Raw genomic sequence first — 26317 nt, forward strand, 5'->3', positions numbered from 1 at the left:
TCAAAAATATCTACATATATTGCTCTTGTTGAACTCTAATCTGTCATGGATAGTATTTTTCTGATACAGTTGAAAATTTGGAACGCAGCACTTTTTGTATTTTTGTCTCCTTAAGATGAATCGCTTATGTTGTGTTATTCCTCTATTATAAGCCGCTTTGCATAAAAGCACCTTCTAAATCAATAAATGTAATGTAATATAATGTATCAAAAACATAATTTGATGGGACTTCCGGTATGCCTCGTGGTGAGTAGACGTGGTTGGAAGTCGCTCCGTGAACACTCATTCGTTTTATTTTCAGCAGTGTCATTTATCTTGTCATATATTTACCAAATAATCGATTTTATGATACATTAATAAAGAACAATGCCAAAACCAGGAAAATCGGGGCGAAACATTGTTGAAATGCTGACTGACAAGGGGAGCGAGCAGGCAGCTAAGGCTAATGCTACCACTTCAGTACAGGTGGAGGAAGAGATCACACCAGCTTCCTTGAAGGACTTAATTACATCCACCATCCGATCAGAAATCTCTTCACTACGGTATGAATTTTTGTCTGAAATTCGCTCTGCCGTTTCCACATTACAAACGACCCTGTCATCGCAAGCTCAAAAGATCGGGGACATTGAAGAGGCACTTAACGACTCAGATGGCCGGTTAACAGCAGTGGAGAAGCTGTGCAGCACGCTGCAAACAGAAAATACCAGCCTCAAACTCAAGCTGGACGATTTGGAGAACCGGTCGCAGAGGCAAAATTTAAGGATTATTGGAATACCAGAGGGTTCGGAGGGCCAAAGTCCGGTTGCTTTCATGGCCTCATTCTTTACTGAACTGTTTGGTGACGGCGCCTTTAAGCGGCCTTTGGAAATTGATCGAGCTCATCGAGTCGGCCAAAAATCTCAACAAAACTCTTTTCCAAGACATATGCTAGTCCGACTCCACCATTACCAAACCAAAGAACTCATATTGAAACTGAGTCGCGAGCTGGGCTCTTTGGAGTTTAATGGTGTGGTTGTTCGCATTTTCCCAGACATGTCTGCTGAGGTGGCAAGACGCCGTGCTGAATTCAAAGACGTGAAGACAGCACTTCGTAATGCTGGCATCACCTACGGAATGTTGCATCCCGCCAGACTCCGCGTCGATTTCCAAGGTCAGCGTCATATATTCCAGACTCCGCAGGCAGCGATGGACTTTGTTAGTACGGTCACTAAGACCGTATCTGGCAAGGTTTGAGTGACGGACTTGTTTTAAATCTATAAAGAGTTTGCCACCCTTCTTAAAGTGAGTAAGCGTGCTTTAAATTTGTGTTACGAAAAGGGAGGTAACGTTAGCCCACACATAATCCTGACCACTCTATAAGTCTATAAAAAAATAATAATTATTCCCGTTCCATAAGTTCAGCGTAACAAAGTTGGATGCCATACATCATACTGCTGAGAGAATAAACTCTATACTTTACTCATGTTCACGGAGCACTGCCGAAAGGGCAGATAAAGTTGCAAGAACTAGTTAACTACTTCTTTTTTTACCTGACTGTTACGTTCCTTTCAGTTAGGTTTGTTAATTTTAGATATGTTAGATCCTATGTCAGCTCTGGACACAAAGGGGGAATAGTTTTTTTCTTTTTGTATATTTATTTCGTGCACCTTCAACCATCTCTTATTTGGCAGCCTCTTTTGCCATGCTCTACTCTTAAAATCATAATTTTTTCCCCTAACATTATTAAGCTAATGTTTGTTAATAATGCTTAATACACTTCAGGGGAGGGGGGGCAGGGTTAAATTAATTAGTTGGAATGTAAGGGGATTAAACAATCGAGTGAAAAGTATAAAAGTTTTTTCCAATTTAATAAAGTTGAAGGGCAATATATGCTTTTTGTAGGAAACCCATCTTAAGAACTCCAGTCATAAAAGCTTGATGAGGTCATGGGTGGGACAGGTGTTCCACTCGGGATTTAATTGTAAAGCTAGAGGCACAGCCATTTTAATTAACAAGAATACCCCATTTAATCCTTCTAAAGTTATTTCAGACCCCAATGGTAGATATTTGATAGTTTCAGGCGCTCTTTATGATAATCAAGTTGTTTTATTAAGTGTTTATGCCCCTAACTGGGATAATCCAGACTTTTTTGTAAAACTTTTCTCTAAATTCCCTGACCTGAATACTTACCAATTGATTATGGGAGGTGACCTTAATTGTGTCTTGAATACTGCTTTAGATAGGTCTTCTCCCAAACCAGCTTCCTTGTCCCAATCTTCTAGAACAATTAACTCATTTTTGGAGTGGTACGGTATAACTGATATATGGCGTCATTTGAATCCTTCTTCTAAAACGTTCTCATTTTTTTCTCCAGTTCACCATACTTACTCGCGTATAGATTATTTTTATCATTGACAGCAAACTTACTCCTTTAGTAAAGTCTTCCTCTTATGATAGTATAGTCATCTCTGATCACGCCCCAGTAATTCTCGAACTGGCCCTCCCTGGTGGTTCTATAATTTCTCGTTTTTGGAGAATGAACGTGTTACTCTTGTCAGATGGCCGTTTTGTTGAGTTTATCTCCGAAAAGATCAGTACTTTTCTTGAGGTTAACTCTACGGAAGGGGTTTCTGTATCTCTTCTCTGGGACACGCTCAAAGCTTATTTGTGTGGAGAAATAATTTCTCGTTCTGCTTATATCAAAAAGATGCGAGATAAAAAGCTCTGTGAACTCTCTAGATAGATTGGCCAGTTGGACCAGAAATATGCACAACGTCCAACCCCATTACTACATAAGGAAAGGGCTTTTTTGCTATCTGAATATAATCTTCTTTCCACTGGCTATGCTGAACACCTTCTACTTAAGTCACGACACCGATACTATGAGTTTGGTGATAAACCGAGTAAAACACTTGCATTACAGCTTAGACTACAAACTGCAAAAAGTTTTATTGCTCAAGTCCAAACCACATCAGGGAATAGTATATCAGACCCCCAAGAAATTAACAATCAATTTAAATTGTTTTATTCTTCTTTATATCAGTCAAACTCCCTCAAAGATTCCAATCTTATTGATAATTTTTTTGAAAATCTTGACATCCCTCAAATCTGTAATGAGTCAAAAAACAAATTAGAGGATCCTATTAGTCTAGCTGAGATTTTACATGCTATTACTCAGATGCAGAGTGGAAAATGCCCAGGTCCAGATGGCTTTCCCACAGAGTTTTTAAAAAAGTTCTCTCTCCAGCTCTCCCCATTACTTCTTTCAGTTTTCGAAGAATCCCTAAGTAATGGGCATCTTTCTCCCTCCATGCGTCAGGCGTCAATTTCACTGATCTTGAAACCTGGTAAAAACCCACTAGATTGTGGGTCTTATCGTCCAATTTCCTTCTAAATGTAGATGTGAAAATCTTGGCCAAGATTCTCTCTATAAGGTTGGAAACTGTTATTCAAGACATCATTCATCCGGACCAAACTGGCTTTATAAAAAATAGACAAAGCTTCTTTAACCTTAGAAGGCTGATGAACATAATCTATACCTCATCAGACTCATACATGCCAGAAGCCCTAGTCTCTCTCGATGCAGAGAAGGCTTTCAACCGTGTTGAGTGGGACTATTTATTTTGTACATTAAAAAAATTTGGGTTTGGTGATACATTTGTGTCCTGGGTAAAAATCTTATATTCTTCCCCTTTGGCTTCGGTAAAAACAAATGGTATTAGTTCTGAATATTTTTCTCTTCACCGTGGGACTAGACAGGGTTGCCCCCTGTCCCCACTTTTGTTTGCTATAGCGATAGAACCTCTTGCAATCTCTTTTCGTACCAATGGCAAGATCACTGGAATCAATAGAGCAGGAAAAGAACAAAAAATTTCCCTTTATGCCGATGACGTAGTGTTATATATCTCAGATCCAGAAACTTGTCTTCCACACGTTTTAAGTATTCTAGGACAATTTGGTAGTGTCTCAGGTTATAAATTAAACTTGCATAAGAGTGAGTTTTTTCCAATTAACACAGCCGCAAGAGCTCTTTTAGTATCAGTTCTTCCATTTAAATCAGCCTCAGATCATTTTCGTTATCTGGGAGTTACAGTAACACGGAAATATGTAGATCTCTTCAAACATAACTTTATTCCAATCTTGGAGAGAGCAAAAGAGGATCTTGCTAGGTGGAAAGCTCTCCCACTGTCACTTGTAGGTAGAATTAATGCCTTAAAAATGAATATTTTACCTAAATTTCTATTTCTATTTCAAAATATTCCGGTATTTATACCAAAAGCATTCTTTAAGTCATTAGATCGAGTGATTTCAGATTTTATTTGGAACAAAAAAAAAAATCCTTCTTTTTTATCTTCCATTTCAGATGGAGCCTTCGCATTATGGTTTAAAAGGGGCATTGTAGATATTAATGACCTCTTCCACGATAATACTTTTGTAACTTTTTCATATTTATCAGACAAATTTAATCTCCCGAAAACTCACTTCTTTAGATATCTTCAGACTCGTGAATTCATAAGAAATAGATTTTCTCACTTTCCTCATGCACCTCTGAAACAAGAAATTGATCAAGTTTTAGAAATAAAAGTCTCTAAAGGTGCTGTCTCCAATATTTATAAAACAATCTTTTCATTTACTGCACTCTCAGATTTTTCAGCCATGTCTAAAATTAAGCAGAATTGGGAATCAGATCTTAATCATATTTTTACTGATGAGGAATGGTCAAAGGCCCTTTGTCGTGTACACACCACCTCTATATGCGCTCGCCACTCACTAATACAGTTTAAACTGTTACACAGAATATACTGGACAAAAGCTAAACTGTTTAAAATAAACCCGGATTTTGATCCTACGTGTGACCGATGTCGACAAGCCCCGGCTACTCTTTATCATACTTTTTGGCTTTGCCCAGCGTTGACCTCTTTCTGGACATCAATCTTCAAGTCAATTTCTGACGTTTTTATTTTAGATGTTGAACCGTGCCCTTTAGTGGCACTATTTGGTCTTAATCCCACAAAGTTGTCCTTATCATCTTTACAGTCAAACGCTTTAGCTTTTTGCTTAATAATTGCCAAAAGGCTTATACTGATGAACTGGAAAAATCCATTTCAACCCAGCTACTCCCATTGGATGCACGACCTGTTGCAGTGTATGCAAATAGAAAAAATTTGATTTACAATGATTGGTAGAGCAGAACAATTTCACATGATTTGGCAACCTTTTCTTTTCTACTTTAAAAAATATTAACTTTCCTAGAAATAACCCTTTGCGTAACCACTCCTCTGTTTTTGACCCTTGCTGATCTTGTCCTCTCTCTTGTCCCTGTTTGATTAAGAATCTGAGTACATAAATAAAAGGGGAAACAATTGTATTTGGTTTTCTTGACAGCTGGCAGTGATTGTTTAAAAAAAAGGTGCAAAGGTTTTTTTTTTTTTTTTTCTTAGTAATATCTACAGTTTTTGCTGTATTTTATATATTTTGCTACCACACTGTACACGCATAATACATTAATATTATTCTTACTTGTATTGTTTTGTAACATACTAGCATGTTTGGAAGCAACCATTTATAACCCCTTTGTTTCTTTTGTTTTTTGTTGTTGAATCAGACAGTAAGATATCTGCTTATTTTTATCTGTATTTCTTGGTCTATATGTCGAAACAAACACTGTATTGTCTGTCTTTTATTTTTTCTCTGATTGGGGGAAAAATCAATAAAAAAGAGTTAAACTAAAAACATAATTTGATGCCCAGATCTGTAAAATTAGTGAAGAACACGTAAAAGAGAAAGTTCCCTCGTACAGTGTTGCTGCATGCCAGGCCCACGTACAGCAGACTTTTGTTCTGAATCTCTCTTCTGCTGAGCTCTAATTTGCAGGGTAGCCTCATGGAAATCCATGAGGAAAGAAGGTTAGCACTCTGGCCTCTGAATCCAGAGATACCAGTTAAAATCTCGGTGGGACCGTCTGTGACTTTGTGCCAAACGGTGCAATGGACCCAATCAGAAGGACTTTTGTAAAGCTGCGAGACTCCAAATCTACAGAAGTGAAAGTGTACCAACTCTGCTGGCCAGGTCTATCACTTTGAAATTGTGATGACCAGGTCTGAGATTAGAGAACAATTCCTAAAAGGAAAACATCCTCATGGAGAACGCGGGCATCGATCCCACTACCTCTCGCATGCTAAGCGAGCGCTCTACCATTTGAGCTAATTCCCTCCTTGGAGGTGGGCAACGTGCCTTTCTTTAATTTTTGTTGCTCCTCAGCTGTGCAGCCCAGAGGTACCAAACCACTCTTGTTTGTTTCCTTTTGGAGTGGGCCATGGGCCCTTCCAATGGTCAGAAAGACCATGTCCAAGGAGTCTTGCAAGGCAGTGATCCTAAATCATATGTGAGTTTTGTGGTCAAGTAGGTCAGCCCCCATGAAGAATGTGACATGGTAAGTTTTTCCAAGGAAACTTCAGTACACATTCAATTTGCCCTAAGAGAAAGCAATAGATGCAGATAACTATGAGCGCTACATGAGAAATGGAACAAATGAAGCAAAATTGTCATTGGAAATTTTGCTAGGAGTTATTGGCGATAAATGCTATTCCATTTTATGTTTGCCAAATTCTTTTGAGGATGTCTCTATTTCCCCATTAATGTAGATAAGAGCAGTACTTGTATGACTGAAAATAAGTGTACGTTGGCATGCCATGCTGAGCATCAGAACCTAATGAGGTTTGTGTAGACCTTTCTTAAGAGAGCAGACATTGCAAGGTGGCTTGTCAAATCAATCAAATCAAATCAAATCACTTTATTGTCACACTACCATGTACACAAGTGCAACAGTAGGTGAAATTCTTGTGTGCAGGTCCGAGCAACATAGCAGTCATGACAGTGACGAGACATATACCAATTACAGTAAACAACATACTTACGCAACACAATAATTATATACAATGTACAGTAAACAATACACACTGAAGGGTGAGGGTCAAAATCCCTTGGCTCTTCAGATATATCAATACATTATATATATATATATCAATATCTATCTGTATTCTGTTGCTTAACTTCTTTAATAAAGTGATGAATTAACTATATGCATGATCACATAATCAATTCTATTTTCTTATGCATAATTGAAATATACTTTGAATCATATGTGTGTGGAATGTTAATTAGTCTCTTTTAGGAACATTCCAGAGTCTCTCTGTCCTGCACGTCAGCTGAAGGTCTTTTGGGGGATAAGCTTATTTGTGACGCTCTCCAGCCTCTCAGGGGAGGGGGTCAGGGGGAATGCGTTAAACATGTGTTCCAGATGTATTCTGTGTTTGATTGTTACCTTTCCATGACTAATTTTATGGTTTAAAGTCCTATGTAATAACACCTGAATAGTAGAAGTGTGATTTTCTCTTATTATTTCTTTAGGGAAGAAATGTATGTTATTTCAACCCTCTCCTCTGCCCGAGGAGTGAATATTTTATCTCTCTGTTTTGGTTCAAATGGCCTGATAATGTGTGCTCTGGCTCTCTTGTGCCCAGAGAAGAACTGTCATTCGTCAGTGTTTTGTGTGTGCGTTTGACCTTCTACCCAGTTTTTGAACCCAGGGATGCACACCAGGCCGACTCGAAGACGCCCCGCGACCATATGCGAGGTCACTTCAGATGTAAATCTCGGGCTCGGACGACAAGTGCGCTGATTAATGTTGATAGGCCGCATAGCTGTCTATATGTTGTGAATGTATGTTCTTTTAGCCAATCAGGAGTAAAATAATGGAATGTACGTCCTTGCAAATGGTATAATTGATGTAAGATTTTGTGTAAGGTACGAGTTGGCTTTCGATCTCCTCGTGAGACTTTGCCACTGGCTCTACCAATGTCACTGCAGACTATACTTCAGTAAATTTTGTATTCTTTAATTGAACTTCTCGACTCCTGGTCTTCTTTCTCCATATCTGGTCCGGGTGAAAACTGTTATACCCCTAACAGTTTGGTGGAGGATTCGGCGGGCAATCACTCCGTGGTGACATCTCTGGCAAATCAGCAAACAAGGTAGGAAGCTTTTATTAATTGTTAGGGCTGTCTGACTGGAAGAGATTTTGAAGGGGAGCGGGAGAGCTTCACTCCGACGAGGTGAGTGAAGAGTAATTTAATTATACTATTGAAAGTATAAGAAGTCAGCTGAGAGAGCTGTTAAGGGTTAAAACAGCAAACAGCGCAAGTGAAGCGTGCTCTGTGGGGGGCCCAGGTGGGCATTGGTGTAGCACCACCCCGGCAGAGTGCGTCCCTGGACGGGAGGTCCAGTGGCACCGTAAACCTGCTCAATCTCTTCCACCTCAAATAGGGGTACCCGAGCTTAGTGAATCAGGCAGTTAGGGATTCAGATATTAGGTATAAAATAAAATAAAATACAATAGGGATTGTTTTGCCAGGGATGCATCAGGAGCGGTCCCAAGTAAATAAATAAATTATGACCCGAATTGGTATGGATCAGTATATGTGACCAGGATGTTTGTGAAGAATACTTTGTGGTGTATTGTGTAGAAATCCAGTATTGTTGCTGCTATAGTTAATATATCCGCGTAAAATATTTGCTGCTAAAAATCTTTTCGTTAGTGATTTTCAACTGTGACCAAGAAAAATGACTGATAAAGGGAATTTTCTGAGTAGTTCTGACCAAAACGAGGAGGGCACATGCTGTAAACAGCTCTGCTCTGACGAGCTCAAATCAAAGAAATGTGCACAGCTCATTAAGAAAATGGTCAGTCAGGGGTTTGATTCTGATTGGAACGTCATGCAGCAGATTGACTGGCTGCAGAACAAAAAAGACGCTGATAGGGCCAAATATCTATCCGTGTTTGCCTATTCATGGATTTGTAAACTGGGTGGTATACCTTTAAGCCATGAAAAGGCAATTCCAAATATGATGGACGGATGGTCTAGTTTGATTGCCCAGCGTGATAGAGTGGCAAAAATTATTGGGCAGGAAGTCGGCTGTGATCTGTGTAGTTTGAGTAAGGGTTTCGAGGCAGTTTGTGAGAAGGCAGAAAATGCTGTGAAAAATGAGACAGTTCCCAGTGCTCCCTTGGCCCCCACCTGCTCTTTTCAGACTGCTCAGGCAGCTGCTGCTTTCAGCGCTGCTGATCAGACTGATAATCAGAACGATGGGCCATATGCTGAGGCGCGCGGATTGTTGAATATGGCTGTTTCGCGCCCCCCACCTTATGACATTTCGGAGATTCCTGCCGTGCAAGCAAAGCAGATTAAGCAAAAACCGGGGGTCGGAAATCTTAACTTGTTCCCCAGAGAAATGTCTAAAACCATTGAGACGGCATTCGCCGCCCCAATCCGACATCAGGCTTGGGGAGGATTGAATACTGAGATCGGTGCTGGCTGGGAGGATGGTCAATGGGTCAGACTCACAGCGGCTGAGAAAAACAGTTTGCTTGCAGGGTTGGAACCTTTTAAGTTGTATAACCCAAACAAAATTCTATGGGACAGGCTAGAGGCCGTTGCTAGGCAACAGAATCTGGGGATGGCAGATATACATTCTCTGGTTGAGGGTTTGGTTCCCACCAGCAAATTAAGGGTGGTTCAGATTGCTCCTTTCCACCCCAGAGTCTCCACAGATTGGCCTGAGTTTTGTGAAGCTTACTCAGATTACAAGTTACGCATGAAAGATATTTTGGGTCGGGGGTCTTTTCCCTGGACCAGTGTGACACAGATTAAACAGAGGGCTGGGGAAAACCCCTTAGAATACATTGAGCGCTTTCGCATAGCCTATGAAACTTACTGTGCTGCAAACAACAACGCAGAAGATCTTGATTCTGCCATAGTGATAGAATCCGCTACAGGCGGATTGAATAAACAATACCGAGACATGTTGTTGAACAGTGCCATTGACATCAGATATTGGGAGGATTTGCTTCGTTGGTGCTCTGTAAGCTGGAGCCGTTTGCAAACACGTGATGATGATGTTAATGTGGGTGAAGTATCTGCTGTGTCAGTTGAAGTGGAAATGAGTCCCCGCAATAACATAACCTGCTATAATTGTGATGAGAGAGGTCATACCTCTAGAGATTGTACCAAGCCTGTTGCCAGATGCAGAAATTGTAACAGAGAGGGCCACATTGCTAGACATTGTCGTAGTGGTAAACAAAAAAAATCACAGAAATGAGAAAAAGGAAGGTCCTAAAAATTATGTTTCTGTCAAAAGTGATGCTCTGAAGCTTAACTCTCTGACTACAGCTGAGCTCAAAAAGCTGAGGCAGCTGATAGGGGACGAATAGGGGTCAGCGGCCTCCGTTCATGTAATTATGCAGACACCCGCCCATTCATACATGCGTTGTTAGGAGGCCGGCAATGCCTTATTTTGATTGACACGGGCGCGACTGTATCAATTACAGATCTCGATCTTGAGATCACTTCTGAAACTTTGTATATAGAAGGTCTAAATGGCACAAATGTATATCATAAATCTGTTCCTATCCCTCTAACTATTTCTAACTCTGAAAAAGTCTATTGGACTGAATTTTGGGTAGGGAAAAATACTGTAGGGACTCTAATCGGTGTTGACATTCTGAAAGAACTCGAAGCTGATGTTTTGCTTTCTCAAGATAAGCTAGTGCTTGGCTGCAATAAAACAATTCAGCTTATCTCAGAGTGGCCCCCACCATGAGCAGAGATGTGCAGTGGCTGAACCTGCTAGTCTAACTGAAACTCGCCCTGAGTGGAAGTTTATAATTTCCAAATTTCCTGATGTATGGGCAAAAGATAAATATGATTGTGGTTTAGCACAGATTCAGCCACTGAGCATCCCAGGTCCTTTGCATGAAGCCAGAAGACAATATCCTTTGAAAAATGAGACTCGAGGGGGAGCTGACACTGTTGTAGATGAACTATGCAAACGGGGGATTGTGATTCCCTGCTCCTCTCCCACTAACTCTCCCATGTGGCCTGTCAAAAAGCCGGATGGGAGCTGGCGTTTGACCATTGATTACACTTCTCTGAATTCAGTGTCTGAGAAAATGTACCCTCTGGTGGCCAACCCCGCAACTATCCTACACGAGATAGGATCTGAACATTGTCTTTTTACTGCTTTAGACATTTCTAACGGTTTTTGGACTTGTCCCCTAGCCAAGGAGGACCAAGGCAGATTTGCTTTCACCAGCAGGGGTCGCCAATGGACATGGAGTCGTTTGCCACAAGGTTTCTGCAACTCACCCACACTGTTTCATCAGGTACTAGCATCCTTCATCGATCCGGTAAGAAAACAAATTGAATATGACGGATCTGTTGTCCTACAATATGTGGATGACATTTTAATTGCTAGTCCAACCAAGTTCAAACATTTGACTGCTGTACAGACTGTTTTGAATGCCCTCCAAAACGGGGGATTCAAAGTTAACTTGAAGAAAGAAAAATGTGGATAAATATTGACATTGAAACTGCTATCAACCCTGCCTCCTTACTTCCAGAAGAAGGAACTGCACACAACTGTGCCCGACTGATCGAGACGGACAGCCAGAGCCCTCTTCAATCTGAACCACTTTCTGATGCCATGAAGTTGTTCGTGGATGGTTCCAGCTTTCATGAACAGGGAAAACGCTTCACTGGCTGGGCTGTTGTAAATGAACATGGTGAAACTGTTGACTGTGGTTCTCTTTCAGGAGGAGGGGCTCAAGTGGCCGAGCTGGTCGCATTGACACAAGCATTGCAGTATGGCCAGGGGAAACAAGTCAATGTTTACACTGACAGCCGTTATGCATATGGTGCTGTTCATGACTTCGGCCCTGTGTGGAGACGCAGAGGATTTCTAACCACTGCCGGTCTGCCGATCTCTCATCAACAGCAGGTAAAAGAACTTATGAATGCCTGTGATCTTCCTGCAACAGGAGCAGTTATCAAAGTCACTGGACATGCAACGGACAATTCTCCTGAGGCCACAGGAAACCGAGCTGCTGACACAGCTGCCAGAGAGGCTGCAACACGGACTGAGACTTGCGTGAGTGTTATGGCTCTTGCTCCTCAGGAGAGTGAGACCCCCAGAGACCTTTTTAAACTCTATGATGAGGATGACCCTGAAGAGATAGAACAATGGACAAAATTAGGAGCTCAGAAAAATGCAGAAGGACTGTGGAAATTTAATGAGCGTTTTGTTTGTCCTGTTTCTGCTAGAACTGAACTAATGTCTTTGTATCATGGTTTGGCACATGCAGGTCCTGAAAAACTACATGCAATGATTTCCAAAACCTGGTGGTGGCCCCGACTGAGGGCTTCTTGCAATGATTTTTGTAAGAGATGTCTAGTATGCCTTAAGGTTAATTCTTCTTCTAAGCTGAAAATTCCCTTAGGATATGCCCCTTGACCTCAAGGGCCGTGGACACACCTCCAAATTGATTTCATAGGTCCACTGCCCCCTAGTGGAGGTTTTACATACATTCTAATGATTGTTGATCTGTTTTCCAGATGGGTTGAGGCATTTCCACTGAGAAACTGCACCGCAGATGCAACCGCCAAGATTATGTTGAATGAAGTTTTCCCAAGATGGGGTTTGCCCTTACAAATTGATTCAGATCAGGGTACACATTTTACTGGGAAGGTGATGAAAAATGTCATGAAATTGATGGAGGTGAGGCAACACTTTCACATTCCATTTAGGCCCCAATCTAGCGGATCTATTGAACGCACTAATCGTATGCTTAAAACTTCATTGAGAAAGAGATTGTTGGAGTGGGGGAAAGGGTGGCATGCGGCTGTCCCAGCGATTTTGTTAAGCATGAGAGCCAGCCCTAACAAGACTACACAGCTCAGCCCTTTTGAGGTAATGACAGGTCGCTACATGCGGCTGCCCTGGGATGCCCCCTTGCAACATGAGGGACAATCTGGGCCTTTGAAAGACGCTTTACAAAATTATCTGAAAGCTTTGGATGACAGTCTGCGAGACACACGGGTTAGTGTTAGCACACGACAAGCAGATCGAGATAATGTTGAGCAAAAAGACATGCCTGCTTTGCCTGAAATAGTTGACAATGTAATGTTACAGCGGAGATAGTTTCCCCTTAGGTCCGAAATTTGATGGGCCTTATCAGGTGGTATTGACCACTAACACCTCTGTTCTACTGGACAGGGGGTTTTGGGTACCGTGATGGAGACATTGGTCACAGGTGAAACCACTTGAAAAGTGTAACAACTTACTACCTCGTGATCATTAAATGTCTGTCGTGTATGTTAAAATTCTAGAATTCTAGAACAAATGTTTTATCATTACAGATGGCTGAATCCGACGACATACTGAAGCTGCTAATTCTTCAAGAAGAAGTGCGTAGTGAGAGATGACTGAAAGTGAAACGAGCTTTCATCCGATTGGTACTTCCGCTCTCGTTGGTATTTTTAATTCTGATCGCTTTATCATTTTTGATGTGGATTCAAATTTCAATTTGGACAGGGAGATTCCATGCGTTTTCAACTCATTGGGATTGTGAGGAGATCGATAACCGTCCATCATGGGTACAATACCCATGTCTAAGTTCAACTGAGGGTCTAAATTTAATTCCGACCATGTACCAAAAGGTAAATGATCGTTGTTATCGTCTGGACGGAAATGAGACAGTGACCTATTGGCTTGGTCACTCCCCAAATTATCCCGATACTACCCTCATTATGCAAAAAGGTCGGTGGATGAGGAGTGGAGGCGTTGACCTGTTTGAAGGAGATTTCAGTTCAATGAGCTGGATCCCTGACCACATAGCTCGTGAAAACATGAGTGCATACTCTATACGAATGGATATGGTTAATCGATATTTGTTAAAATCTAGAAAAGGTGAGAGTAGAGCAGAACGAAGGAGGCGTCAGGTAGTAGATGTGAATGACTCCCACATGATTTTAGGTGGAAAAGCAGTGAAACTTCCGTTATACCCAAGTGCTCCTGATCCTCGCCACATCATGTCATACTATCTTCCCAAAGCTAAGAATGAACTTGGTTACAACAAAGTCATTAAAGATGTAGCCCAAAGCTATATATACAGCAATATTGTGATTAGAGAAGAACCGGGGTTTGATGAGTATCAAACAGCAATAAATGATAAGGATTTGATGAGATGGGGAGTGTTAGTCCCAACTAAATGCCACATGATCCGATGGGACACTAATAGGGCTTACGGTGCAGTCTGTGATAGGTTAGGGCGGATAGATAAAACTGACAGGGACAAGTTCGATCTGAATGGCAGTAAAAATGGTTTGCCTGTTATTAATGCTTTGTCCCTCTCTTGGCCCAGGTACACTAGATTCGATGACCCTTGGAAGGAGACTGCACATGTTGAGCGTTGTTTAGGTAAAGAAATTCAACAGTGGTTTGTTAAGATGTTTCCTCCTGGAGATGTTGATAAATGTAGAGAAATTTCTGAGAAGCTCACCGGTGTGAAGATGATGGAGATACCCTGGGAGGTGTGTAATGCTTCTTTTGTTAAGTCAGGTTACACTTGGGCTAGTTTTTCTGATGTGTTGCACCAGTATGAGTTTGCTAGGAACCTTGCTAACAGAACTGTTTTCAACATGGATCACTTGCATGATTACCTTGAAGATAAATGTTATAATCCTACATCGATGGCTTATAATGTGACAGCATGGATGCACTTGCAAGTGTTTAAACTGAATATTGAAATGATGTACACTCGAGCAAAGACTAGTCGGGTACCTTTAAAGTATGAGGAGCTGTTGTGGGACAATTATAAATCATTTCAGGTGAGGATGTGGCCTCAGTTGTCCGATGTAGCTATTGGAGATGAGTGGTTTGACAGGGCAAAACAATTTAGACAATTTCTGAGTCCAATTCCTTCAGTACAGGAAATCAGAGATCTAGAGTCTAAGGCTCCATCAGAGGACTTTGCTAAACACAGGTTGACACACCCCATGGGTCCTGCATGGCGTCCAGTTGATAAGAGTAAGAAAGCTAACGAAGCAGAGCTGTCTCTTTGTGTTGCAGAGTTGAAGCAGAAGACTGAATATTTTCCTCGGTTGAAGGCGCAAACAGCTCGGCAGAAATGTATCACTGCATTTCTGGAACAGATAAAAACTAATGATCCATTTGCAGGTTATGAGTATTTGAATTCTGTATGGCTTAAATCTAAGGGCACTCCATGGTATACTGATTCGGAACCTCCGTCTGCTATAGCAGTAGCATTGGTTTTGGCTTTTTCGGTAGGAGCAATATTTACTGACATGACGGAAACAGTGGAAGAATATGTGGAGGAAGCTTGGGAGGAGTTTGTGGCTGCGTCAAAGGATTTGGTCATGGGAGCTGTTAAATATGTGTTATATGCTTTTGGAGCTCTTTTGGGAGTGGGTGTCCTCTGTCTGTGTGTGTGGATGTGTGTTCGTTTCTGTTTTTCTTATGTATGCAGGTCTGCTTGCAGTAACTTGAACCCTTCCGAGGAGGAGAACCGACTGAGAAAACTGACGACACGCTTGAAAGAGAAACTTAAGAAGGATAACATCCATGCCCTGTTGTGAGTGGAAGGTGGGAGAGCCTCCGCGTGGGGACTGGGAATTTTTAGTATCCAGCATGTCCACGAATGAGGCTGAAGAGACAAGTGTGACCCGTCAGGGAAGCATGCGTTACCACTCCACCTTCCGTAGTGACCTCACTTGGTAGACCAGACGTGGCGGTATTGGACCCCACATTGGTCTAAAACGGGGACTGAAGGGTGAGGGTCAAAATCCCTTGGCTCTTCAGATATATCAATACATATATATATATATATATATATATATATATATATATATATATATATATATATATATATATATATATCCTTTAATATCAATATCTATCTGTATTCTGTTGCTTAAATTCTTTAATAAAGTGATGAATTAACTATATGCATGATCACATAATCAATTCTATTTTCTTATGCATAATTGAAATATACTTTGAATCATATGTGTGTTGAATGTTAATTAGTCTCTTTTAGGAACATTCCAGAGTCTCTCTGTCCTGCACGTCGGCTGAAGGTCTTTTGGGGGATAAGCTTATTTGTGACGCTCTCCAGCCTCTCAGGGGAGGGGGTCAGGGGGAATGCGTTAAACATGTGTTCCAGATGTATTCTGTGTTTGACTGTTACCTTTCCATGACTAATTATATGGTTTAAAGTCCTATGTAATAACACCTGAATAGTAGAAGTGTGATTTTCTCTTATTATTTCTTTAGGGAAGAAATGTATGTTATTTCAACCCTCTCCTCTGCCCGAGGAGTGAATATTTTATCTCTCTGTTTTGGTTCAAATGGCCTGATAATGTGTGCTCTGGCTCTCTTGTGCCCAGAGAAGAACTGTCGTTCGTCAGTGTTTTGTGTGTGCGTTTGACCTTCTACCCAGTTTTTGAACCCAGGGATGCACACCAGGCCGACTCAAAGACGCCCCGCGACCATCTGCAAGGTCACTTCAGATGTAAATCTCGAGCTCGGACGACAAGTGCGCTGATTAATGTTGATAGGCCGCATAGCTGTCTATATGTTGTGACTGTATGTTCTTTTAGCCAATCAGGAGTAAAATAATGGAATGTACGTCCTTGCAAATGGTATAATTGATTTAAGATTTTGTGTAATGCACGAGTTGGCTTTTGATCTCCTCGTGAGACTTTGCCGCTGGCTCTACCAATTTCACTGCAGACTATACTTCAGTAAATTTTTGATTCTTTAATTGAACTTCTCGACTCCTGGTCTTCTTTCTCCATATCTGGTCCGGGTCATTACTGTTATACCCCTAACAACACAATATAGAATACACAATACAATAAGTAAAGAGTATACATTATATATATATATATATATATATATATATATATATATATATATATATATATATATAGCTATATATATAAGTAGTTGTATTGAGGAGAATATGTTTACAGTCCAGTGTGAGATTATAGGTTAATAAAGTCAAGTCAAGTCAAGTCAAGTGGCAGTGCAAATTATTGATCATGGGAGATCAATTGTTCAACAGTCTGACTGCTTGGGGGAAGAAGCTGTAATGTAGTCGGCTGGTGCAGGTCCTGATGCTACGATACCGCCTGCCTGATGGTAGCAGTGAGAACAGACCATGACTCGGGTGGCTGGAGTCTCTGATGATCCTCCGAGCTTTTTTCACACACCGCCTGGTATATATTTCCTGGAGGGAGGGAAGCTCTCCTCCGATGATGTTTCTGGCAGTTCGCACCACCCTTTGCAGGGCTTTGCAGTTGTGGGCGGTGCTATTGCTGTACCAGGCAGTGATGAAGCCAGTCAGGATGCTCTCTACGGTACTAGTGTAGAACCGTGTGAGGATGTTTTGGTTCATTCCAAACTTCCTCAGCCGTCTCAGGAAGAAGAGGCGCTGGTGAGCCTTCTTCACAATGGCCTCAGTGTGGACAGACCATGTGAGTTCCTCAGTAATGTGGACACCGAGGAACTTGAAACTGCTGACTTTCTCTACCGGTGCTCCATTAATGGTGATGGGGCTGTGTTCTCTGTCTTTCTTCCTGAAGTCCACCACAAGCTCCTTGGTTTTACTGACGTTGAGGGAGAGGTTGTGCTCCTGACACCAGCGTGTCAGAGTGTGCACCTCCTCTCTGTAGGCTCTTTCATCATTGTCAGTGATCAGACTTACCACCGTCGTATCGTCAGCAAACTTAATGATGGCATTGGAGCTATGTGTTGCCACACAGTCATGTGTGTATAGTGAATACAGGAGTGGGCTGAGAACACAGCCCTGCGGGGCTCTAGTGTTGAGGGTCAGTGATGAGGAGGTGTTGCTGCCCATTCTAACCACCTGATGTCTGCCTGACAGGAAATCCAGGATCCAGCTGCACAGCGAGCTGTTTAAGCCGAGAGCCCGGAGTTTCTCATCAAGCTTGGAGGGCACTATGGTGTTGAATGCTGAGCTGTAGTCTACAAACAGCATTCTCAAATATGTGTTTCTTTTTTCCAGATGGGAGAGAGCAGTGTGTATTGTAGATGCAATGGCATCATCAGTGGAGCAGTTGTTGAGGTAGGCAAACTGCAATGGGTCCAAAGAGGTGGGAAGAACAGAGCAGATGTAATCTCTGATTAACCTCTCAAAGCATAAGCTGATGATGGGGGTCAGAGCAACAGGACGCCAGTCATTTAAGCAAGTGATTGTGGCTTGCTTCGGTACAGGCACAATGGTTGATGTTTTGAAGCATGTGGGGACTACAGACAGGGAGAGGGACAGATTGAAAATGTCCGTAAAAACACCTGCCAGTTGATTCGCGCACGCTCTGATGACGCGGCCCGGAATGCCGTCTGGACCCGCGGCTTTACGGATGTTAACCCGTCGGAAGGATCGGGTTACATCCACAACAGAGACGGAGAGTGAACCAACCTCTGAAGCGTCAGCCGCGAATACTCTCTCCGCGAGGGCGATGTTATTGTCCTCAAAACGAGCATAAAATGTATTAAGTTCGTCCGGGAGAGATGCAGCGGTGTTCACGGCGGAGTCTTTATTCCGTTTGTAGTCCGTGATGATGTTAATTCCCTGCCACATACTTCTGGAGTCAGTGAGGTTGAACTGACCTTCAAGTTTGTGCCTGTACTGGCGTTTGGCTTCACTGATAGAGTTACGGAGGGCATAACTGGCTTGTTTACGCTCCTCCGTGTTAGAAGACTTCAAAGCGGAGGTCCGCGCATTGAGTGCCGCGCGAACATCGCCGTTAACCCATGGTTTCTGGTTGGGGTATATCCGTATTGTTTTGGTCGGAACAACATCCTCTACGCACTTCCTGATGAAACACGTTACGCTGTCAGCGTAAACCTCGATGTCGTCATCAGAGGCGGACCGGAACATCTCCCAGTCCGCGTGATCAAAACAGTCTTGTAGCGCAGAGTCTGATTGGTCCGACCAGCACTGGATCGTTCTGAGGGTGGGTGCTTCCCGTTTCAGTTTCTGCCTGTAAGCGGGCAAAAGCAGAACGGAAGAGTGGTCCGATTTGCCAAATGGGGGGCGGGGGAGGGATTTGTAGCCATACTGGAAAGGAGAGAAACAATGATCTAAAACCCGGTCCCCTCGTGTGTTGAAGTTTATGTGTTGATGGTATTTTGGAGCGATTGTTTTGAAGTTTTAGCAGTGAATTACAGTAAAGGGGTATATAAATTAGAAGAATGTTGCAAACACTTTAATGTTGATTTCACTTGGCAATTATTTAGATATTAATAGTAATTAAGATGAAAAAATAAAATAAAATAATAATATTATATAATATATAATAATAATAATTAACTGATAAATTATTACAGCTTTTACTCTACGGTGGTCTTAAGGGCTTTGTCGATCTTCTCACGGTGTTGTGTTCCATGAAACAGAGGCATACATGTTTGGAGTGACATGGGAAGTAAATAATGAACGAATTTCCATTTTGGTTGCACTATTCCTATAAAAAAATTGTCACTTGTAATATAGAGTACATTTTATATAGGTTTATTACATGGCTTGTGATAAACATATATAAAATTTACTCTAAGGATAACACACCGTTGCCATGCAAAGCAGAACATTGCCATGGACACGCAGGATTCTAACCGTAGAGACGGAACAGACTATTTTCTTTAGCAGAAGCTATACAATCGATTTTAAATCAATAAACTCCTTTTTAAATCAATATTTTGTGTCAAATTATTTATTTATTTGGTAGGTAGCCATGTAATAAGCGGGATAATGTAGAGCGAGGCAGTTGTTATAGTGAATACAACCCCTTCAGGCTGATTCAAGACCCCTCCGCTTCCTCCTGATCAGCCTGTCGGGGTTGTATTCGCTATAACAACCGCCTTGCTCTACATAATCCCTTAATTATTATTTGCAGTTTCAAGAATTTATTCAGCACGTGTCCTACATAGACCTACATAGTCAAACAGGATTAACTAGTAGCCAGTTAGTTTGGTTTTGCACTTTTCCATGGACACTCAGAAACGTTCATATTTAACTAAACTCTGGTACTTGTGTTGTATTTCATCTGCCTCTGGTAAAGAAATTAAGTAAAACCCCTTCTGCTCTTCCTTGTCAGATATCCTGTTTATCTGTTGTGCTCACACGTGTGTGTGTGTTGGATTGAGTATGTATATGCCCTATTCAACTATGACACTGATTAATGCATATAGACACTTGTGTCATTAACCAGCTTTCAGCCATCTGTGCCTTTCCTGTAATGCTGACACTCGGTCCTTCCAAACCAGCCAAATGAGGAAATCTTTTGCAACAGATGAAGACCTGTAAAATAATGATAGTATATTAAATGAATAATGGTAATAATAATAATAATTATTATAATAATCATTATCATCATCATCATCTATTATTTATCTAGCATTTATTAGCATCTTGTTTCAGGTGAAGAGATGTGCCTTTAGCATTGTTACCACGGACGTTAGAATGAGGAAGTGTCATGCAGAAGGGCAGGAACATGACACCCTACAGAACCAGGGAAATTAATCATTAAAAGTATAAATGTACTTGTTCTTAGTAGTCCATAATAATAGAGCCGATTTTACTCATTGAGAGATTTATTTGTGAGGGAATAATTATCTTAATTTTATTGGAGCCTTACACATTAAATAATGTAAAAATATTATTAATTTATTCCTGGCCCTAAAGAAATGTGAATTGCTCATTACAATAGGCCATATTCTTGGAACTGAAAAAGTGAAGCCTGTTCAAATACACAAATTAGTGAACATTTGTAATAATTAGGAATTGTGTAACAATCATTTTATTTATCTATTAGACATTTCATTTAATTTTGCCTGCTTGGCCGTTTCCTTTTTTAATTACATGGTGTTATGTTGCTGTCTTGATGCCAGCCAATCGTTGCATTGCTGATCATGGTATAAACTTTAGAGTATTGATACATCAATACAAATGCACACAGAAGGGCACATGGGTTTCTGGGCGAGAGACTTACCCAGAGGTGGACAACCTCACTGTACGCACCAATGACACATTGTGTTGAAGTGACCAGACGTCAGGAGACTGAGGACATCCAAATGTCTCCCTTCTTGAGCCACCCATTGGACACTGTAGAGCAGTTTCCAAACCAAGCCTGCCTGGGTGTAATGAAAAACTAAATTTAGCAAATGTATGTATTTTTCAGACCATTAATTAAAATTGAACAATTCATTCTTAGAATTAAACTGTATAGGGCCTTCAAAATGATGATACCAAAATAACATTTAGTTAAGAACCAGAATTTTAAAAGGATATTAAGACGTCTTTAATATTTCTTGGAATACAATGCAACAAAAATTGCTACAGTCAACAGATTTTACTAATAGATCTACAAATCTCCTGTAAAAATTGTGTAAAAATAAAATAACTGTGTAAAAATAAAATAACTATGCTGCCATTTCTCTAAAGGCAGTTGTGGCCTAATGGTTAGTGTCAGACTTGTAACTCAAAGGTCTCAGTACAGACAGGAAAAAACTGAGGTGCCCTTGCTCTTTACCCACTGTTCACTACTCCTAATGTGTAAACTTACTTGGATGGGTTAAGTGCAGAGGCCAAATTCCGAGTATTTGGCCTTCACTTTCACTAAAGTCATTTTTACCCCTGTAATTTTGGCTTCATCTCAGATGAAAATAGTACAAGAAATTACTTGTCACAGACAAAGTTGATATTTTTATGGACGATCTTATAGTTGAATACCTCCAGTGGGACAACGCAAAAAGAGCTGCAATTCAGATAAAGACTTTTAAGTGTTTGTATTTTTTGCCTTTAAAAATATTTAGAATCATACAAAGACAAAAATTTCCAAAGAAAACAAAATCATGTTGTGATGATTCATAAACCTTTTTAAACAAGACTATGAGTAATTTTTCCCTATTAATACTAAATGAATTTTAGTAATAAAACAGTAATATTAGCAAATGCCCCTAGCAACCGAAACTAGAACTGAACTGGTTAGATGCTCCGCTGACTGACCCTGGATTGACGTCTTGCATCTTTAATCTAAAGGTAAGTGGATTATGAAAATGTTTTAGAAGGAGGTATTACAGTGGAACAGAAATACAACACTTCCCAAAAAGACCATAAAACAATTGCTCATACAGAACACTGTTGCCAGATTGAGGAACCAGAAAATGTGAACATATCACACCAGTCCTCAGATCTTTACACTGGCTTCCAGTTACATTTAGATCTAATTTATAGCATCTTATCAACTCACTGTCATCCATTGTATGCAAAACATTTCTTCTCCCTCTTCGTCTTTCTGTCATTTTCTCCTCTGCTAAAAAAAAACTCTTAAGCCTCTTAAAAGTCCTCGTCCGTACTCCTAACAATTTTGACCTTAAGACCTTTTTTAAGGGTTAAGATGCTTTCTGAATTACTTTACTAGGATTTTTATTTAGTTTTAAGAGTAAACAGTAACACCCACATTTCTAAGAACTTTCTTAGGATTTTGTCACTAGGAGCTAACTTTGCATTAATAATTTTTACGAATACGGGCCCAGATGTGCTCCTACAGCAGTCACATTCAAATCTAGACTCAAAACACATCTGTTTAGCTGTGCATTTACTGAATGAGCATTGTGCCACTGTTCGTACTTTAATTATTCTTATTTCTTTTGATTATTTTAATTTCTTCTATTTAAAGCACTTTGAATTACCATTGTGTATGCAATGTGCTATATTAATAAACTTGCCTTCCCTGCATGTTTCTGTTGTACTGAAGGGTTCATTCTAAAACCTGTAGAAATTTCCTGCACATATTGTCAGTGTATAAATAAAACAATATCTTACAAAAAAAACCTGCAGGATTCCTGTAGGTTATTTTTGTATGCAAAACTGTTTCATTCAAAACTAATTAACATTTGGATGCACCTTGCACTTCTCTTACATGTTTGATTTACTTTAAATTCTATAAGATAGATTTCATCACTGCATTTAAAAAAATTATAAAGCTCCTTTAACAGGGCCGCATGCAAAACGCGTTAGACAGCTCAGGGAAAATGCTCACAATCCCACAAACGATCACACTATGAAAAAAACATACATTTCCACATATTATTCCATATCATACTACTTACTTCTCAACCTTTTGCACATCAAAGGCGAATGCTTCCACCATAAAGGCTGCCACACGTTGATAGAGTAAACTCCAGACAGTAAAAGGTATAACTCACGTCTGTGGACTAGCTGATTCTTCGCTTGCATGCGAACAATGTACTTACTTAGAACTTTAATGTGCGTATTCTTTGAGATGTGATAAGCAAAATGTTTCGGCAAATTACTGACCTTCCTTAGTATGTTTGTATTCTCAAAATAGAAAAAGTCAAAGAGTCTTCCCAGAATGACCATTCAGATCCCAGTACATCACATGATTTATCTAAAGGTAGAATTGAATAAATTATTTAACTCTATGGGGTGAATTCACTAAGAATTAATTGCGCCCACTGACATTTTCGTGTACACTGTCTGTGCTGGTTTATAGCCAAATTGACAAAAGAACCATGCAAATCGGGCAATGGAAATTATTATTGGATAAATTACTACTGCCATTATCTATACAGAAACTTCCTTTTAATAATTTTCACGATAAATGTATTATTTTAAATTATTTAAGAATAATTTGTCAGATATATAAATGTTGTACTTGTTGTACAGAAAAGAATGACAACTCAGATACTCAGATTGCAACTGGATTCTTCTCAATATGATGTTTTTCAAGGTTCAAGTTGACAACTGTGTTTTTATCATGCTTGCAGATCTTGATGAATCACCCATATTTCATTCTGTGTCTGTGGCAGAATATATTACTGAAGATAAAATTTTATTTGTATTCAACATCTGTAAACTTTATTTGAATTGATTTTAGATTGAATTGAAAGTAACTGATGTTAGAAGTTAGATGAGGCAATGATAATAACATTGCGTATGCAACAAAATAACATTGGTAAATAGGTCATAACATGAGGAATCAAATTGTCCGTACAAGATACCTTTTCCCACACAGAATAATTCAAAGTGAGTGCTTGTTGTATAACATTACATAACTTTTTTAGAGGAGAGACAAACATCTGCAAGGGCTGACCACACGAAGACCCAACGACCCAACGAAGAGTGAGCTTAAAGGTACATTTTATAGGCCTAAGAAACAAATGCATCGAATGTAAATTATAAAAAGAAAAAGAGTACATATTGATACTGAGTTCTTCCTTTATATAGCGTTTTAAGTGAATTACGGTGTAAAATAAATTTTTCCTCCACTTAGGCAGGTTTATGATATTTGTTTTGTAGTTAATATATTACACTATATTATGCTCCTTTTTGGTTCACCAAGTGTGTAACTGGTGCTCTCTAATTGCAGAAACACTGGAGGTTCTGCTACGAAAAGTAGACAGCCTGGCAGCCACCCAGAGAGAAATACTCATCCTACTGAGGAAGCGCCAGGGTCATCAGAGAGCGGAAGACATCCTGGAGCTCAATATTGCTCAGAACAAAGAGGAGCTTGAGGACCTTGACCACCGTCTTAAAGACTTGGATTTCAGAAAGAGAGTGGTGAGTATTTTGGTTATTTTCCGGGCACATAAAATTACCTTGATATTTTTTTAAAAACTGTGTATTATATATTTATTTAAATATGATTTAACAATTACAAAACACATTCATGGTTATGTCATTATTGTTTTTTAGCACTCATTTAAAAGCAATGGAAAGTAGCATTACTATTATTTCAATTCTTTTTATTAGTCATATTTATTTAATAAATTATTTAATGAATTCCTCATTCCTAATAAATAAAATCTATAAATCGGTGATACAATTCTATAGTATTTCTGTAGCAAATACGCACAATTTCTTTATTAATATATACAATTATGTAAGTTTCTACTTTAACATATTCAACAACTAAATTGTGACAATGAGAAATTAAAAATGACTATGAGTTTGTTGACTGTACTAACCTGCATGCCAAACCATGATGTATCACAGATTCACCATCTCAGCCTTATTGGTGGGTCAAATCCAGGGGATTGTGTGAGGAGAGTGATGCGGGCAGTAGCGACAAACATCGTGTGGAGCCAATTCAGTTTGAAGGGAAAAGGGAGAAATTGCCTCTGATTGACACAACTCTGTGTAAAGTCATCAAACGTGAGTCTGAAAAAAATAAATAGCATTGTAAAGAATGAACATTTCTTTTTATGTCATTCAAAACTGTATTTCTTTCTTGCATATAACAACGGATGCTTTGCAGAATGTTAAGCCATTTAAAAGTATAAAATCACTGTGCACTTTTTTGTGTTAAAAATATGAGCATCATATATCTTTAGTGTTCCAGAAAAAAAAAATTGTTTTAAGGACATGGAGTCAAGTAAATAATAATCAGGGCTTCACAATAAGTACTGCCCGATGGCCCGACCCTCGGGACAGTTGACGGAACTGCTGTAGGGGTATATACAGTATCTATATATATATATAAGTAAGCAATAAGTACGAGAGGCTGTGCTGTATCGTGAATAAGTCACGGCTGAAGGGTGTTGTTTGGCGACGCAAAGCGGAGTAACCCCTTCAGCCATAACTTATTCACGATACAGCACTTGCCTCAAGTGCCTTATTGCTTTTATAAAACGGCTGCCACACAATATAAATATTAAAGCCGAAAAATATGTATCTATGCAACTTTCATGAAGTAAAATCAAAAGCCTTACCTGCAGTAGGAAAAAATAGTGATAGAGATCGAGAAAGCGAGTGTAGCTGCATTTACAGTATATAGCATTTTCCTTCAGGTCAGTCCTGATCCATAATAAAAAAATCTGTTTTTTCCTGTCCGCTGCTATTTCTTGTCCACCATTAAGGGGTTTTGCCTATAGTCATGTCAGTTGCGTCTTCCTTCTCCGTGATCACAAGTTTGAGTCCTTTCAATATAAAAGGTGTCTTTACTGAATGAATCAGCTTTTTTGAACAAATCAAAAATTTGTAATCATTAAGTCTGATAATAACTTTTGTAAGTCAAATACCTTTACCAAACTTAAAATGATAACACATTATAAATAAATGGTAGGCTACTTACATAATATTCGTGATTTCTGTTTTGTTCCAGATGCTGTTATGAAATGCAAGTCTGATCTGGGAGAGAAGGACGTAGAGTGCTACATTGCAGAGACACTGAAACATGTGCCAGCCCAACTGAAAAAACATGTTCAGGTATTGATGTTGAATATAGGAAAATAGGGGGAACAAAGTCAAAATATTTCATATTAATCAGACAATGGTTCGATTTGATTGAAACAATGGAAGGCAAAACCTGCAAAAACAATACATATTTAAACACGCAAATAAATATATAAATAAATACACAAAATTCTACATAATTAA

General features: G+C 39.8%; 1 protein-coding gene and 1 long non-coding RNA gene across 2 annotated transcripts in view; one reads left to right on the forward strand and one right to left on the reverse strand.

The window, feature by feature from the left end:
* LOC127661496 (uncharacterized) overlaps nt 1-26317 on the forward strand; it is a 156467-nt gene that overhangs the window by 124284 nt on the left and 5866 nt on the right. Inside the window, exons 3-6 of the mRNA XM_052152229.1 lie at nt 24004-24073; nt 24309-24499; nt 24949-25093; nt 26043-26146. Of these exons, the coding sequence (XP_052008189.1) occupies nt 24004-24073; nt 24309-24499; nt 24949-25093; nt 26043-26146 (510 nt within the window). The remainder of the gene's footprint in view (nt 1-24003; nt 24074-24308; nt 24500-24948; nt 25094-26042; nt 26147-26317) is intronic.
* On the reverse strand, nt 19943-23122 carry LOC127661210 (uncharacterized). Its single transcript, XR_007972746.1, has 3 exons — nt 23029-23122; nt 20907-21048; nt 19943-20215 (listed from the first exon to the last, which is right to left on the reverse strand). It is a non-coding gene; the product is annotated as an uncharacterized LOC127661210 (long non-coding RNA).

The sequence above is a fragment of the Xyrauchen texanus genome, chromosome 21 (assembly GCF_025860055.1).
Source record: "Xyrauchen texanus isolate HMW12.3.18 chromosome 21, RBS_HiC_50CHRs, whole genome shotgun sequence".
Classification (NCBI taxonomy): Eukaryota; Metazoa; Chordata; class Actinopteri; order Cypriniformes; family Catostomidae; genus Xyrauchen; species Xyrauchen texanus.